The sequence below is a fragment of the Palaemon carinicauda genome, chromosome 35, assembly GCF_036898095.1.
Source record: "Palaemon carinicauda isolate YSFRI2023 chromosome 35, ASM3689809v2, whole genome shotgun sequence".
Lineage (NCBI taxonomy): Eukaryota > Metazoa > Arthropoda > Malacostraca > Decapoda > Palaemonidae > Palaemon > Palaemon carinicauda.
In genome coordinates, this window is record NC_090759.1 from 77,177,077 (window position 1) to 77,192,343 (window position 15,267).

The 15,267-nt window shown below is 44.4% G+C and overlaps 1 protein-coding gene across 1 annotated transcript in view; it reads right to left on the bottom strand.

Annotated features, from left to right (window-relative positions):
* The window catches only part of LOC137627897 (zinc-regulated GTPase metalloprotein activator 1-like), a 159,716-nt gene that overhangs the window by 18,726 nt on the left and 125,723 nt on the right, over nt 1–15,267 (bottom strand). Inside the window, exons 11-12 of the mRNA XM_068359339.1 lie at nt 15,189–15,267; nt 13,306–13,432 (exon numbers count right to left, since the gene is read on the bottom strand). The exon at nt 15,189–15,267 is cut by the window's right edge and continues 56 nt beyond it. Of these exons, the coding sequence (XP_068215440.1) occupies nt 13,306–13,432; nt 15,189–15,267 (206 nt within the window). The remainder of the gene's footprint in view (nt 1–13,305; nt 13,433–15,188) is intronic.

A 15,267-nucleotide genomic window follows, 5' to 3' on the forward strand; every position in this document is an offset into this window, starting at 1 on the left:
TCAGATTCAAGACCTGCCAGAAGGCATGCTCAGACTCATGCTGTTCTCCTCCCTGTGGACTGGCAGCCAAGTCTCCCGTCCCCAGAGGCTCTTCTTGGGGAGACACGTGGACGTTGGACGTTCTCCCGGGGTCTGGTTGGCTCTGGACAAATCCGCGAAGACGACTTAGGAATCGTCTTTGAGTCCTTGGGTTCCCTCCTGGGCGGGATACAGGACTTCCAGCAAAGAGATCTGGAAGGTACCTTCCACGCGAGACGTTTCTCTTCCTCGGGGTGGGGTTTCTCCCATTGGTGCCGTGGGAGAGGCCCTTGCCTCGCTGCACTCTCCTGAGGACGGAAAGGCTTTGTCCACAGGAGAAGGAGAAAACGACCGCGAAGAGGATGGAGCTTTCCTGACGGACCTCTTAGGAGCCAACTTCTCCCTGGGAGAAGTCACCACGAAGTCCACTCCTCTCCTTCTCTTCAGCGGGGGCGAGTCTGTCCTTGGCTTGAGTCCCAGATCAGCGAGGGCTGGCTTCACTGCCTGCACCACCGCTTTCATCAGGTGACCAAACCAAGACTGACGGGTGATGGACGCAGTGTCCGTAATCCCCGCTGGAGGGAAGGGGATCGCCTGATCCTTCAGAGTGGACGCAACGGGGCCTACCTGTAAAGAAGAAAGAGAAGAATGTTGCCTAGACACCTCTGACGACTCTTCCTGGTCCTGGGTGAGAGACCTGCGCTTGTGCGGTGGCGGTCCTGATAGCGATCTGGAAGTACGCGTCCCTGTCGCAGGCACGAGCTGCGGAACCCGGAGAGAACGGGGGTCGTGCTGGCGCTCGAGCGATGGAGCATTCAAGGAATTGCGCATGGATGGCTGCTGGAGCGCGGGTGCGCAGTCGCGCGGGCGGGTGCGCGCGTTGGCGACAGGGTGCGTTGGCGCGCAGGTGAAGGTGCGCGTTGATGCGCAGGTGATTAGCGCGCGAGGGTAGAGGAGATCGCTGTCGGTCAGGAGAATGGTGAAGCTAGGAGATCAACGGTGCCCTGGAGATCTATGGCGCGTGGGCGAGCGATGGCGCGTGGGCGAGCGATGGCGCGTTGGCGAACGCTGGTGCGTCGGCGAGCGATGGCGCGTTGGCGAACGATGGCGCGTAGTAAGCGCAGGCGATCGACTGCGCACAGACGATTTGGCGAGTGTGCGCGTCGGGGTCATATGGCGATCCAAGTCATGGGCGCACTGGCGCGTTGGTGAGCGCTTGCGTGCAGGCGATGGATCGCGCGGGCGCTCAGGAGATCGCGGGTGCTCTGGAGAACGTTGGCGCGCAGGAAAGTGTCGACGCGTAGGCAGCTGGGGCGCAGGATCAGGTGGCGAGGAAACGCGCAAGGGCGAACGCTCGCGGACGGGCTCAGGACTTGAAGGCTCGTGGACGCGCAGGAACTCTTGAAGTACGCACCGGGGAGCGTGCGCGCTGTTGGGCAGGCGAAGATGGGCGCACAGGAGCACGTGGGCGAGGCGGAGGAGTCAGGTCCTTGCCTGCGTCCAGATCTGAAGATCTAGGGCGCGTGGGCGAGCGTTGGCGCGCAGGCCGCGCATCAGGAGCAAGGTGCGCAGGTGCGCGCTGACGAGCAGGAGATCTTGTGCGCTCAGGAGACCGATGGCGCGCTTGGTGCGCAGCAGGAACAGAAGGGCGCTGGCTGCTAACAGGAGAGCGCTGGCGAGCAGGAGAGAGCTGACGATCAGGAGAGCGCTGGCAAGTAGGCGAGCGTTGACGAGCAGGAGAGCGCTGGCGCTGCGAGACTAGTGGCTGCAACTCGGGAGAGCGCTTGTGAGCTACTGCGCGCGAACGCGCAGGGGAACCCTGACGCGCAAGGGAAGTACCCACACCGTGGGAGACATCTCTTTGCCCCGAAGGGACCGGTGCCTGTCGGTTGATGAGATTATAGAAGGCGCCTGCTGCGCATCTGCGCCGGAAGTGGAAGGTCTGGTAGGCATAGGAGATCACGAGCGATCTGCGGAGAGATCAAAGGACGTGGCTGCTACGGTCTGCTCCCGACGAGGAAGATGGCGGAGACGTCTCGAAGAGGCCCCTGCGGCGAAGAGGACGACGAAGGCAGCCACGAGGAAGGTCATCCGGATCGTCGGTCCTCCGAAGAGGAGTCTCTGTCAGTGTGCTCCCCCGAGGAGAAGGCGCACCCGCAGGAGAGACCGTGGGACTCAACTTCCCCTTCGAAGGATGTTCGGAAGGGGGAGCAGAGCCTTCAGCAACGTCCGCAACAGCAGTAGCAGCAGAGGTTTGACCAGACCCGTCGGAAGCCTCTGCCACAACCACGTCGACAATAGACAGAGGGTCTACCTCTGCTATCACCGGCGATTGTTTGACAGCAGCCCCCAACTGGATAAGGTCAAACAGGGCTTCCTTGGAGGGCAAGCCCTTAAGCCCCAAGGAAGCCCAGAGCTGAAAGAGATCATCATTAGACACAGCATGGTCATCATAATTAGAATCAAAATCCTCCCCCAGAGGAGGAGGGGGAGCCGGAACGCCCTCTCCCGCACCCCGAGATCGGGAAACAGAACAATGGTCTACGCTACCACTCTGCGGTCTCTCACGAGAGGCCGGCTGAGCGGGAGCTTCGGAGGAGGTTTGGGCGGCGGAAGAAGAGTCCTTGGAGCCTTCCTCTTTCAAGGCAACCCTTGAAAGAGAAAGGTCTCTCTTGGACTTCTTCTTACGCCGCCGGGCAAAGCTCTCCCACTGGGAGGTAGACCACTCACTACACGTTAAGTCCTTAGCACACCGTTGACCTCGACACTGCGGGCAAAGGGTGTGAGGATCCGTCTCGACCGTCGACATGAAGGTACCACAAGGGTGGCCGGAGAGTCCAGGGCATTTGCGCATAATTGCAAAGAAGGGCGAGGACAACTTCCAAACACACAAAGTCTGAGAAAAAGAAAAAAACAGATTAAGGCTGTCAAAAGCGAGGACAAAAGACAGACACGTCTGCACATCGTCCGAGCCAAAAGTGAAGTGAGACAATTCACCGGTGTGTGGAGGGGAGGGGTAGCAAGCTACCCCTTCCCCTACCCCCTTGCTAACTAGCCCGGGGGTAGTTAACCCTCGTTAAAAATCTATTGGCTCGTCATTTTCAGCTACGCCGAAAGTAAACCCAATGTAAATAGCGTGGTTTGTATTTCTGTTACGGAACAAATTTATTTTATAATGAAAATAAGATTTTGACAGTATTAGCAGGGAGAAAAGAAAATCCCCAATAACTGTTCTCTTCTTAGATTAGACTGGTCATTGACTAGGCCATTATTCCTTCCCATTTTCAGCAAGGAAGGGCGCAACCCAGAGCTCATGGTGTCGGGCGTAAGTACGTCCCTGCCATTCAGAAGATGCTGGTGTTAGAGGCAGGTGTATGGAGGTGCCAAATCACCTTCACAGCACACTATAGCTGTGTTCCTGCTTGTGCTGTTTTCTTCTACATAAACAACATACGTTTGTATAGTTACATAAAACACAAATTACTTTCAAATTTGTCATATTAGTGCAACTGAAAAGCAAGAAAGTGTTGACTACTGTATTCCCATTGGATGTTTAGAAAAGAAACACTAACAAAAGAGTAACCTTAGAATCCTTGGAAGGGTTACGAGCACATGTGCCCTATCATCAACCATTTTCCTATTACCCATTCACAAGAATGGTATCTCTCTCCTTTTCAACAAAGTGTAATGCCTGTAACAGTATCAGAGGTCTTTTCACTTCAATATTTCTAAGCCATCTTTCTGCCTTTCTATTGAGAAAACACAACACAAAAATGAAGAGGAGGAGGGAGGAAAGACTGTCTTGTCTTTCTTGACTTTGCTCTCCTCGCAGTAGGTATATGAACAGTTCCTGGTATACTGTAACACATGTACCAAAACAGTACCAGGAGTACCAAATTCAATGAAGGTGTATTACCTCTAGAAAACATGAGCAACAATGATTCTTTGACATACTTTGCTTGATCGTGCACTTCATACATTGTGCTCTAGTTCAACCAAAGAGCTTCTACCAACACAGATTCGTACTACAGACCTGGCACCTGTAAAAAAAAGGGGGGGGGAGAGAGAGAGAGAGAGAGAGAGAGAGAGAGAGAGAGAGAGAGAGAGAGAGAGAGAGAGAGAGAGCTAGCTAGCTTTTAAAGGATAGAATGGGGAATACAATAAAACTGTAATACCAAAAAAATATTGTCTTTGTCTTACAACCAATAACACACCATCACCAAGAATCATTACTAATACTGGAAACAATACTACCTGGGGACTTGGTTTGCACCCAGCCCTCATCTTTTCTTATTCAGCATAGTACTTGTATGTCCTCCTTCCCTCCACAAGTCTAGGGAGGAGAGAAGGTCTTGGGGACCAAAAGCACTTCCCAAAAATAGGTTATCACTGTGCCAAAACCTCTGGGGAAGGAGCTAGATGTCAGTTACAGTGCCTCTGCTAAGGAACCTGCTTAATGAGACCCCCTCTTCTACCTTGAAGGCTCTATTAAGTAAACGAGTACCATGCATGCATGTCGGACTCCTTGGATTTGTTTCGGGTAGCGACTTATGAACACCCTATGGTCAGACCAACCTATAAAACTTTAGATGTCCTGAAATTGTGTATCAAGAAAAATAAGAGGAAATTTTTATCACTTGGATTTTAGGAAGAGAGGGTCAACTTTTGATGAGGGAAGTCATTGGAGTACAGATAACCCCTGTAGAATGGAACTTCTTGGTCTGGGTGCTCAAGTAGAAGGGAACTTCTTGGGACCTGTGGATATACTCCCATAGGTAATAGGCAGAGAAGGTTGTCAGCTGTTATCTGACCCATGTCTTCAAGAACTGTGCCTTGACCAGTTCTTCCCAAGAGCTGGGATACATCCGATATATCTGATTTTGTGTGTTCATATACAGGATGGTTCATTCGTCTCGTCTGCAGGAAAAGCATGGCCGATTGTCTCCCAAAGCCAGAAAGAAAACCATTCTATGATCATTTCTCTTATTCCTTCTGTTGCTGAACAAAGAGTCATAGTGTCCTCCGGGACAAGAAGGCAAGTCATTGTGATTCCTTCTAGTCACTTCTTATTGGGAAGAAATGAAGGACAAATTCATGAACAGCTTGGTTCTAGGCCCTGGCCACAAATTCCTGAACCTAGGTGATGGAGAACGCCTATCCTTCAGAATGAACTGTGATACAAGCAAAGTTATGCTGTTTCCCACTTGCTTCATCAGGACTAGGCTAGTAGTGGACAGTCTCGAGGATTGAAGCCCTATCTGCCACCTGTCCCGCAAATTCAAGTGGGATTGTTTGAGAGACCTGCGAGCTCACGAAACGTTACGTGTACCTTTGGCTCCTCATGAATCTTGACAATTCTAATAGACACAGTGTCCAGACCGAAGTCCTAGTACAAAAAATTTGATTGATAGCGCAGTATCGTTCACCGTAAAGATTGACGAGCTTCCCAGCCAACAGTCGACAGAAAGCAGCTGATCTGGATACCAATCTGCATGTGGGCATTGGGGAGCAATCAAGGTCATGCTGACCCTTGATATCATCAACTGGCAAAATGGGAAAATAGGTAAAAAGGAGTAAGCATTTAGAATTCCTAGAAATGTTGGAAGGCATCCTCTAACAATGGACTGGGACTGGAGAGTGAATATTTCTTCAAGTTTCTTGTTCAACTTAATGACAAGCCAGTCAAGTGGTGAAAAAACCTGAAGTAAGAAGCCTTCCTATCACACAACAAAATAGGGATCACATTTAACCCCTACACAGTCTCTGTTGACCAAGTGTGTTTAGTTGAACAGTTCACCTGCCTGGATGGAGCCTTGCAAACAGCTCTACAGTGACGTCAACTTCCCAAGAGTACATCCGCTTGATAAGGGTCTCTGAAATAAGCTCATTTGTTGACCTGAGTCACGAACAGAAGCTTTCAAAGTAGCAAAGCTGCACGGATTACCAGTAGGTTAAAAACCAGGGGCATTTCTTTAATGGATTACATCCCAAAGATGGATAGGATACTCAGCTCAGCATCCCATCCCTCTCCTGATATGTATGTTGATAGCACTTTCTCCAGAGGTGAGCAGTTACCATGGGATTGCCTGGTATTCCTGCTCCAACAAAACTAGAAGGTAAGGGGAACGCTGGTTGCTGACTAGTAACCCTTCAGGAGCTACTGCAGCAATCGTTGAGAGCCACCCATGAGGAACTAGCCTCTCTATCAATGAAAGAAGTCTTGTCAACAACTCATGAACGTGTGCAAAGAGCTTGGTAATCATATACGATGTCTTGAAGATCTCTGGCTTCATAGGTAACTGACTAGTCTGGTCTCATTCTTCGAAGAACCTTTCCTTCTCCCTTCAAGACACTTGCCAGCCACGCCATAAACGGAACAAGTCATCCCCTGTAGAAGAAAAACAATTCTGGGCTGCTCTCCTTCCATGACTGAATGCTTCTGGCTCTTGTGCTCTTAGAAGTTAACCAGTGGCACTACAAGGCGCGTACCAATGTCATACAAGTGCCTGTTCTTAGTTGGCGAGGATCCTTACTGACAAACATGCGAACACACAGTGGCCCCTCAGCTCTTGTAAGAGTGCTTAGATTAGAACAGAGCTTCAATACCTATATGGTAAACAAGTTGGAAGATATAGTGTCTGGTAAAATTCCAGTGTGGGAAGATCTCATGTCCTAGACCAATCTCTGAACATGGGAAGATCTAGGTTGTAGAAAAATCTCTATGCCTTAGAAGATTTTAAGTACAGTATATTGAAAGATTCTGACGTGTTTGAAGACCGACCTCTTGGCTGGGAGCACTGAACAGGAAAAATTTTGTGTTGTAGTTCCCTGGTGCCTCGTAAGTAACATTCACCCAAAGAACAAGCACAAGTTCTGATCGTGCAATTCCTCCTGGTTGCATGGTCTCAGTGATGTGGTTCACAATTGTAGGGTTCCCAATTCCTGTTGGAAATGATAACCGTAGAGAATAAGTACAAGAAATCCTGTCGTATGAAGTGAGAAAACAATCGGAATGTTTATGTGAAGACAAAAATCATGGCACTCATGAAGGTAAGATCATGTAGCCGGTACAAATGATGAGACAATCATAGGTTCCTCTTGTTTAATCTCTTGTAGGCTGGCAAAGAAACACGAACAATGATAGGTCTCTTTAATAAGAGGCTACTATACAAATTGACGGCTAAACAGAGACTAACAATATTTGTTACATACATACAGAAGAAAGGTATTTACATAACTCTCACTTGTTTATTTACATTAGACACCAATTACCATTACAATATAATTTCAGAACAACCCATTACATAACTAGTAAACAAAATAAATACAGACATTTGGAGGTATATCACACACCTCCCCCTAAGACGTCTAGGGTAATATATAACTCCTAGCGTCTGAAGATCCTTCTTATCCATATGTATTTTTGTTCCATTTTACTTGTAGACGATCAGGTTCTTTCTTATGCCGCAAACTACGACGTGGAGCTGGTGTAGGCGAAACTGGTTGTTCAATAACCTCAGCAGTAGAATTATCTTGCAACCTCTCCCCATCCTTTGGTTTATTGGGAGTGTTAGTTGCATCAAGGCTTGATCCATATATTGGTAGAAAAGGTCGATGTGGTCTCAGGAACTTCCGGTTTCTCCACAGAATACGTCCACTGCCCAACTTTATAAGATAATCTCGCCTGGATCCAATGCCAACAACAACACCTGGACGATTCCAAAGTTTTGTGTTGTGATCTTGAACATCAACATAACTACCCATTTTCAAATGAGAAAGGGGTCTGGCAGTACTGTCGTACCGTTGCTTCGCCTGACTTCGCAAATACTCTGCCTTAACATCACATTCCTCTGCCTTCCTTTGCCACTCTTTGGCAAATGAGCGACGATGTGTTGGAATAAAAGACCTGAGGGGATGACCAAATAAAACTTGGGCTGGTGATCTGCCATCAGCACGGGGTGTGTTCCTAAGCTCTAACATTCCACGGGCGAATTCATCCGCATCCAGATTCCCATTCTTAGTAGTAGTCATTATCAGCTTCTTGATAATTTTCACAGATGCTTCTGCATGTCCATTTGCCTTCGGATTATATGGCGAAGTAATGCGATGTTCTACTCCCCAACGAGATAAAAAACGTCTCAAAGCTGATGCAGCAAACTGTGGTCCTCCATCAGTCTTCAACAACACAGGAACACCAGTATCTGAAAATATAGCCCTCAATGATCGGATTAGATTAGCTGCAGAAGCTATACCCTGACAGGAAGATATACAAGGCCACCCAGACAACCTATCAACATAAACAAGATAAGTTCGACCCATGGCATGAAAATAATCTGCAGATACAGATTCAAAAACTCTACTTGGTTGATCTTCTTCTTGCCATAAAGGTTCGTTCCTTTGATTTGGTAGAAGAGAACGGCATTTGATACAAGAAGAAACTATATTCTCAATATCTCTGTCAATTTTAGGCCAATAAACAGTTTGCCGTGCCCTCCTTTTAGTGCGGTCAATTCCTTGATGACCATCATGAAGACATTCAAGGGTTTCACGTCGAAGTCTCTTGGGTATAAGAAGTCTTGCTCCATAAACAATTAGGTCATCATCTACAGCAAGCATATCACGTATATTCCAGAAAGGTCTGAGTTCTACTTCCAAATTATGGCAGTGTTCAGGGAAACCTTTCATTATAATCTCCCGAAGAGCATTGTATTCTGCATCCAGTTCAGCAGCAGCACGTATCTTTTCCAGTGTTTTGTCCTTCAGAGGTGTTAGAAGTACGCCATCTTCATGCATGTCGAGGGTATTCACCATTGCAATATGCAAAGGATCAGTGGATCCATCGTCTTTCAAACAATTTTCTTCTGTAGGATCCTGAACTGGTGCACGTGATAAAGCATCCGGAATACAATGAGCACTTCCTTTCTGCCAGTGAACAGTAAAACTAAAATTACTTAGTTTCTCTCTCATGCGTTGAAGTCTTGGGTTTTCAATTTCACCAAGTGATTTACTGTTAAGAATTGGTATCAATGGTCTATGATCTATCACAACATCAAAATGAGGTAATCCAGCCAAGTAAGTATGACATTTCTTTATTGACCATAATACGGCTGTCATTTCCAGCTCTATCACAGAATATCTTGTTTCAACATCTGAAAGGAATCTTGAGCCACATTGCGTTAATTTCCAGTCCGTTCCATGCTTTTGAAGTAAAGCAAATCCCAGACCATACAGTCGTGACGCATCTGTCTGCAACATGGTTGGCAAAGTTGCATCAAAATGTGCAAGTACAGGGGGTGCAGTAAGTGCTTCCTTCACTCTCCTAAATGACAAATCATGTTGTGCAGTCCAACACCATTCATTACGCTGCTTCAGTAAATCTCTGAGTGGTTGTGCTTCACGTGCAATCACCGAAGAAAAACTTCCAAGCTGATTCACAAGTCCCATAAAAGATCGAAGATCTGTTATATTTTGTGGCACAGGAAAGTCTGCAATAGCCATCACTTTGCGAGAATCAACTGTGTATCCACGACTTGAGATTTTATATCCACAAAAATCAACAACACGTTTTGCAAAGCAAATTTTCTGATCATTAAGAGTTATCCCATATTCATCACATCTTTGCAAGATAGAAATAATATGGGCTAGGTGATCCTTATACGAATAATCATACGCAAGAATATCATCAACTATCTTCACAGTTTGTGGTATATCACCAAGAGCTTGGTCTCCTCTTCGATTGTATTCATCTCCTGAAGAAATAAGTCCCATTACTGCTCTCTTGAATTTATAGCGACCCCATGGGGTGATAAAACATGTGAGATCCTGGTCTTCTTCTGCAATTTTGATTTGGAAATATCCCATTTTCGCGTCTAGTGTAGAGAACCACATTGCTCCGGTGCTTATCGAAGCTACTGCATCATGTGGTGATCGTACAGGATAAGTGGGTCTACATACATACCTATTAAGCTTAGTGAGATCAATACACAATCTTACTCCATTTGGCTTTTTAGCAACAGGCACTATAGGATGACACCATTCTGTTGGATGCTCAACCTTACAGATAACATCCTTCTCCAAAAGTTCATCAAGCTGATCCTTTATTTCAGACCTCCAGGTGTATGGTATAGTGCGCAGGGCTGTCACAGCAAATGGTCTTGCATTTTCGGACAACTTTATATGCATAGGACCTCCATGCATCTCCCTCAGTATTTTTGTGGCACCAAATACCCGAGGAAATGCTGATATCAAAGCTGCAGCATGTTCTGCCCTTTCTCCTTCAGTTGGATCACGTTCATAAGGCCACCTTGGAAGTGCAACAGGAGAATGAACTTCCCTACAAGTAGAGTCTTCTTTCTCTTTGTAGTCCTTTAAGCGCTTTTCTTCATCTTGATTTACAGACAATCCTACGGGAAGAGAATTAATTTGAGCAGGAAAATCCTCCGGTAGAATTCCTAAAGCAATCGAATCAAACCAGCTCAATAAAGCTCCCTTTACTTCTTTCACCACAGTTATTTCAGCTTCAGTTTGTCGATCACCAAGCGAAAGGTGCGAAGTGAAAGCTCCTACACAATTAAGGGTCTGGTAACCTGCAGAACAAAGCTTTCCAATTTTAGAAGGTTCGAGCATATAGGGATATATGCCAAGAGATCTCGCTACATTGAGCCCCATGACTGTAGCTTCTGCTCCCGAATCCGGTGTCCATAGTATAGACGAGTTCCCTGCAGGATGAGTAATGTGAATCTGAACTTTCGGGGTTGCTTGAGAAATGGCACTGTTAACATACACATCACTTACGATCCTATGTACATCCCTGTTAAGTTTACTACCAGTTGATTTTAGCTTTGAATCTTTACTCTTTTTCAGCAAAGAAGAAGTTTCCTTCCCTGTTGACCTACACACAGCAGCAAAATGTCCAATCTTTCCGCATTGGGAACACTTTTTGTCCCTTGCCTTACAAACATTTATGTCAGAATGTCTTTCTCTTCCACATCTAAAGCATCTTTCCTTTATATATAAACTGTTGGGTGCTTTCTTGTATTGTAGCACTATTCTCATTAGCACTCTCAGAAGCTCGACAAATATCTACAGCCTTCTGCAGATTCAGGTCCTTCTTTTCAAGCATACGTTTTAGAGCTTGTTCATCACGAGTGCCAACAACAATACGGTCTCTCAATCTATTGTCCATACATGATGAACAAAAATCGCAGAATGCTGCAATTTCCCGGATACCACAAAGGAAATCGTCGAAACTCTCACCAGTTTCTTGTTTTCTGAGGTAAAATTCTCTCCTGTCGACGATTACATTCCGTTGACCTCGTAAGTGACTTTCCATGGCATTAAGTATTGTTTCAAGATCTGCATCAGCCGGAAAAGAGAGCCCATATCGCAATGTTCGTGTCCAGTCTTCATCTAAAACAGAAGCGAGAACCGACCTTTGCTCAGCAGGCGTTAATGATTTAATTCCAGTCAGCATTGCATAACCTTCAAATTTATGCCGCCAAGCATCGAACTCCTTCAAAGAGACTGACGATGACAGGTGAGGTGCAGGTGTAGCACTATGAGGAATTTTATACCGGCACTCATCATTTTGCGAAATTTCAGCACCTCCACTTCGTTGACGATTTTCGTTAACATTTCCATTTTGAGCACTCATCATAGTTTCTAACATCATAGCTAAACGTTCTTCCCTCTTCTGAGCCATATCCGCTTGCTTCGCCAGCAGCTCCGTCAATTGTTCTAGTTGCCCTTCCATCGTGTCACTCGAACCTTAAACTCTGAATCACTTCTGACTACGATCATTCCACCAGTAGAACAGATCCTACTCACTGCGCCATGTTTAATCTCTTGTAGGCTGGCAAAGAAACTCGAACAATGATAGGTCTCTTTAATAAGAGGCTACTATACAAATTGACGGCTAAACAGAGACTAACAATATTTGTTACATACATACAGAAGAAAGGTATTTACATAACTCTCACTTGTTTATTTACAGTAGACACCAATTACCATTACAATATAACTTCAGAACAACCCATTACATAACTAGTAAACAAAATAAATACAGACATTTGGAGGTATATCACACACCTCTTTCACTGGTAGCATAGACCAGAACAGCTGGAACAAAGAAAATACCAGAAGTTCTGTAACCCAAAAGTCACTGAAGAGCAGAAGCAAGAGATATAATCGTGAGGTGTCTGACTAAGTAGTGTCCAACAAGTGCAGAAAAAAAACTGATCCCATAGTGACTGGTCACAAGAAAACCCCTTAAGCAGTGACAGCTGGTGATCATGTTATGGAATCGGTAAGCTGGGATGAGACGGTACGCTAACATCATTACATCAGAGCTGCTTGCTGATCGTATGCTCCACTACGCTCATGCTGGGTTGTCTTCTCGGGAACTCTCCTAAGAGGGAAGGGGAGGAAGACACTGCCTGTCATCCTGCACTAGACTGCACGTGTTCGGTTTCTTACGAGACCAAGCAGTGATAGCAGGTGTGAACTTCTGTACCACTTATTGAAATGTTCTTTCCTGATATGAAACCTCTTGCTCACTTACAAGGAGAGAACATACTAGGATCGTTTTCATAAGTGGATATGTTCACTAGCGAGTCACTCAACATTCTTTCAAAGCATCCAAGGACTGGAGAGGGATGAGGGTGGTTGCCAACATCCTGCCTAGCACTGGGTACTGAAAGGTTTACTCAAGTTGAAGTTCTTTTGAAGTCTTAGTGTCAAAGAAGCATCCCAGGAATGTCCAGGACAGCTGCCAATATCTTGACTAGAAGTACTTGTGCTTAGTATCACATAAGACTTAGCACTGTTAGAAGTGTGAGCCCCTGTACCCCATACTGAACACCTTCCTGGGATGGATCAGGTTTTAGTACAGTCTGCCCTCCTTACGTATGGGGGTTAAGTAACAGAGACAGGCACGACAAGCGAGAATCTGTGAATACTAGCTGCCCTTTGGTGTATTAACTCCTAAAAAAGACAGGCACGACAAGCGAGAATCCGCGAATACAAAACTTGCTGCCCAAGTGTGTGTTAAATCCTAACAGAGACAGGCTGGACAAACAAGATTCCGCTAATACGGTAATTCCCTGCCCTTGGGTGTGTTAATTCCTAACAGAGCTATTTTCCCTCTTGGAGTCCCTGGGCTTTTCCAACTAGGGTTGTAGCTTAGCAAGTTATTATTATTATAATACAGTAATACTGAATGGTTATGAGTATCAATGAATTTTTGCTACAATGGGAATCTTTGGTCTAGTAAATAATTTAAAAACTTACCAATCACAACAAACTTGCAGGATCTTGGGGTATTTTCCGGCCATGGTTCAATGGGATCCACTTCATATAACTCCTGCACAGACTGCAGCATAACTCGACGAGGTTCACCCACCAATGACAACAAACCCTAGTTAAGAAAGATAATATTTACACTGTAATAATGATTTAAGGCATGATCAATCACTTACATTTAAACATTACTACAGTACTACTTAACTGATATCTCCAGCCTTTAGTTTCAAGATGTCTTGGTGTAAAACTACCATCATACAGCAATTTAAAAACATTGTGATATCCGCTAAATTAAATAACTTTTACAAAGTGCAGTACAGTATATAAATTACTGTATTTCAATTGCCAACATATACTGTATTTTGACTGCCAAAGTTTTATTCCATAAATTATTGAAATTTCATGGTCCAATATTTAACTTAGATAGTAAATTTGTTACTCCTATTCCAATACAGTACCTTTTATTTCTAAAAAAAAAAAAAAAAATATTAAACAGCCTAATTAATCCCATCAATTTATAATGCAGTAGTTTTGTAACATTCTTTCATAATTTGTTCACTTTATTCAAATTTCTTTTTCTCCACATACAGGAAGTACTGTATTGCTCAAGTCCCAGTCGAACTTCAAGAGTCTTTCAAGTAAAATCTTCAGATTCACCGTTGTTTTGTTTCTTGGTTATGAATTCAGTGGACTTTCTTTTGAGGATATTCAGAGCAAGAAGAATAAGTCGAATGCTATTATACTGTACATGTGTTCTGTGTGAAAGGCCCCTCTTTTGGAATTAATATTCTGTACAAGCTACATATGTAATAGTTAACTATTACACATATAAGCAACATATTTTCAAAGGTAAACCACAGGTTGAATTTTTAGATACAGGAAATTCTCAATAATTTAATGTTTATAAAACATCATGTGAGGAAGTAGCATTTGATAAACCTCAGTATTTTAGTTATTCCTTCTCACTTAAAGTAGAGTGCCTGTTATCATGATGTATAAAACTTATTCTAGTGTGTACACAGTAGATCACTTGTTCAATCACTGCAAATTAAGATATCCCTGTTTATAACATCACTACTGTACTCCTTTAAAGGGAGGTCTAAATACAATCATTAATATTTGATTTTGTAAAAACATCTCGACATGAATAAAGGCTTACTTCAACATAAAACAATTTTGTCAATAATCTCCATCCTTAATGGTGCAGAAAATTTTTAAAAAATCATAATATTTAACAATGAAGATTATTTAAGGCTAATGAACAAATTATAATTATCATATTCTACTATCATATACTCCTACACCTATAGGAGCAAAGGGCATCGTTTAGATTTCGCCAGTAGTTTCTATCTTGAGCTTTTAAATCAATACTTCTACATTCATCATCTACTTCACACTTCAATGACCTCAGCCATGTGGGCCTGAGTCTTCTAACTCTTCTAGTGCCTTGTGGAGCCCAGTTACAAGATTGGTGAACTAAAATCTCTCTTGGGGAGTGTAAAGAGCATGCCCAAACCATCTCCATCTACCCCACACCAAGTTCTCATCCACATATGGCACTCGAGTAATCTATCTTATAGTTTCATTTCTAATCCTGACCTGCCATTTAACACCCAATATTCTTCTGAGGGCTTTGCTATTAAATCTACAAAATCTGTTGGATATTGTTTCGTTGTCATACCACGACTATAAAAATTAACTTGAATCCTTTCCTCACTGGGCTATTTTCCCCTTTGGAGCTCTTGGGCTTATGGCAACCTGCTTTTCCAACTAGGGTTGTTACTTAGCTAATAATAATAATAATAATACATCAAGAATCATCATGAGCTCATAAAACATGGGTAATTACAACAAAAGGTAGTTTTCCTTACCTTCATTCTATAAACATTTACAGTTTCTCCTGCTGACGATGTTAGTGATTTCTCCCACAATAATGCTTCAACTAGGTTG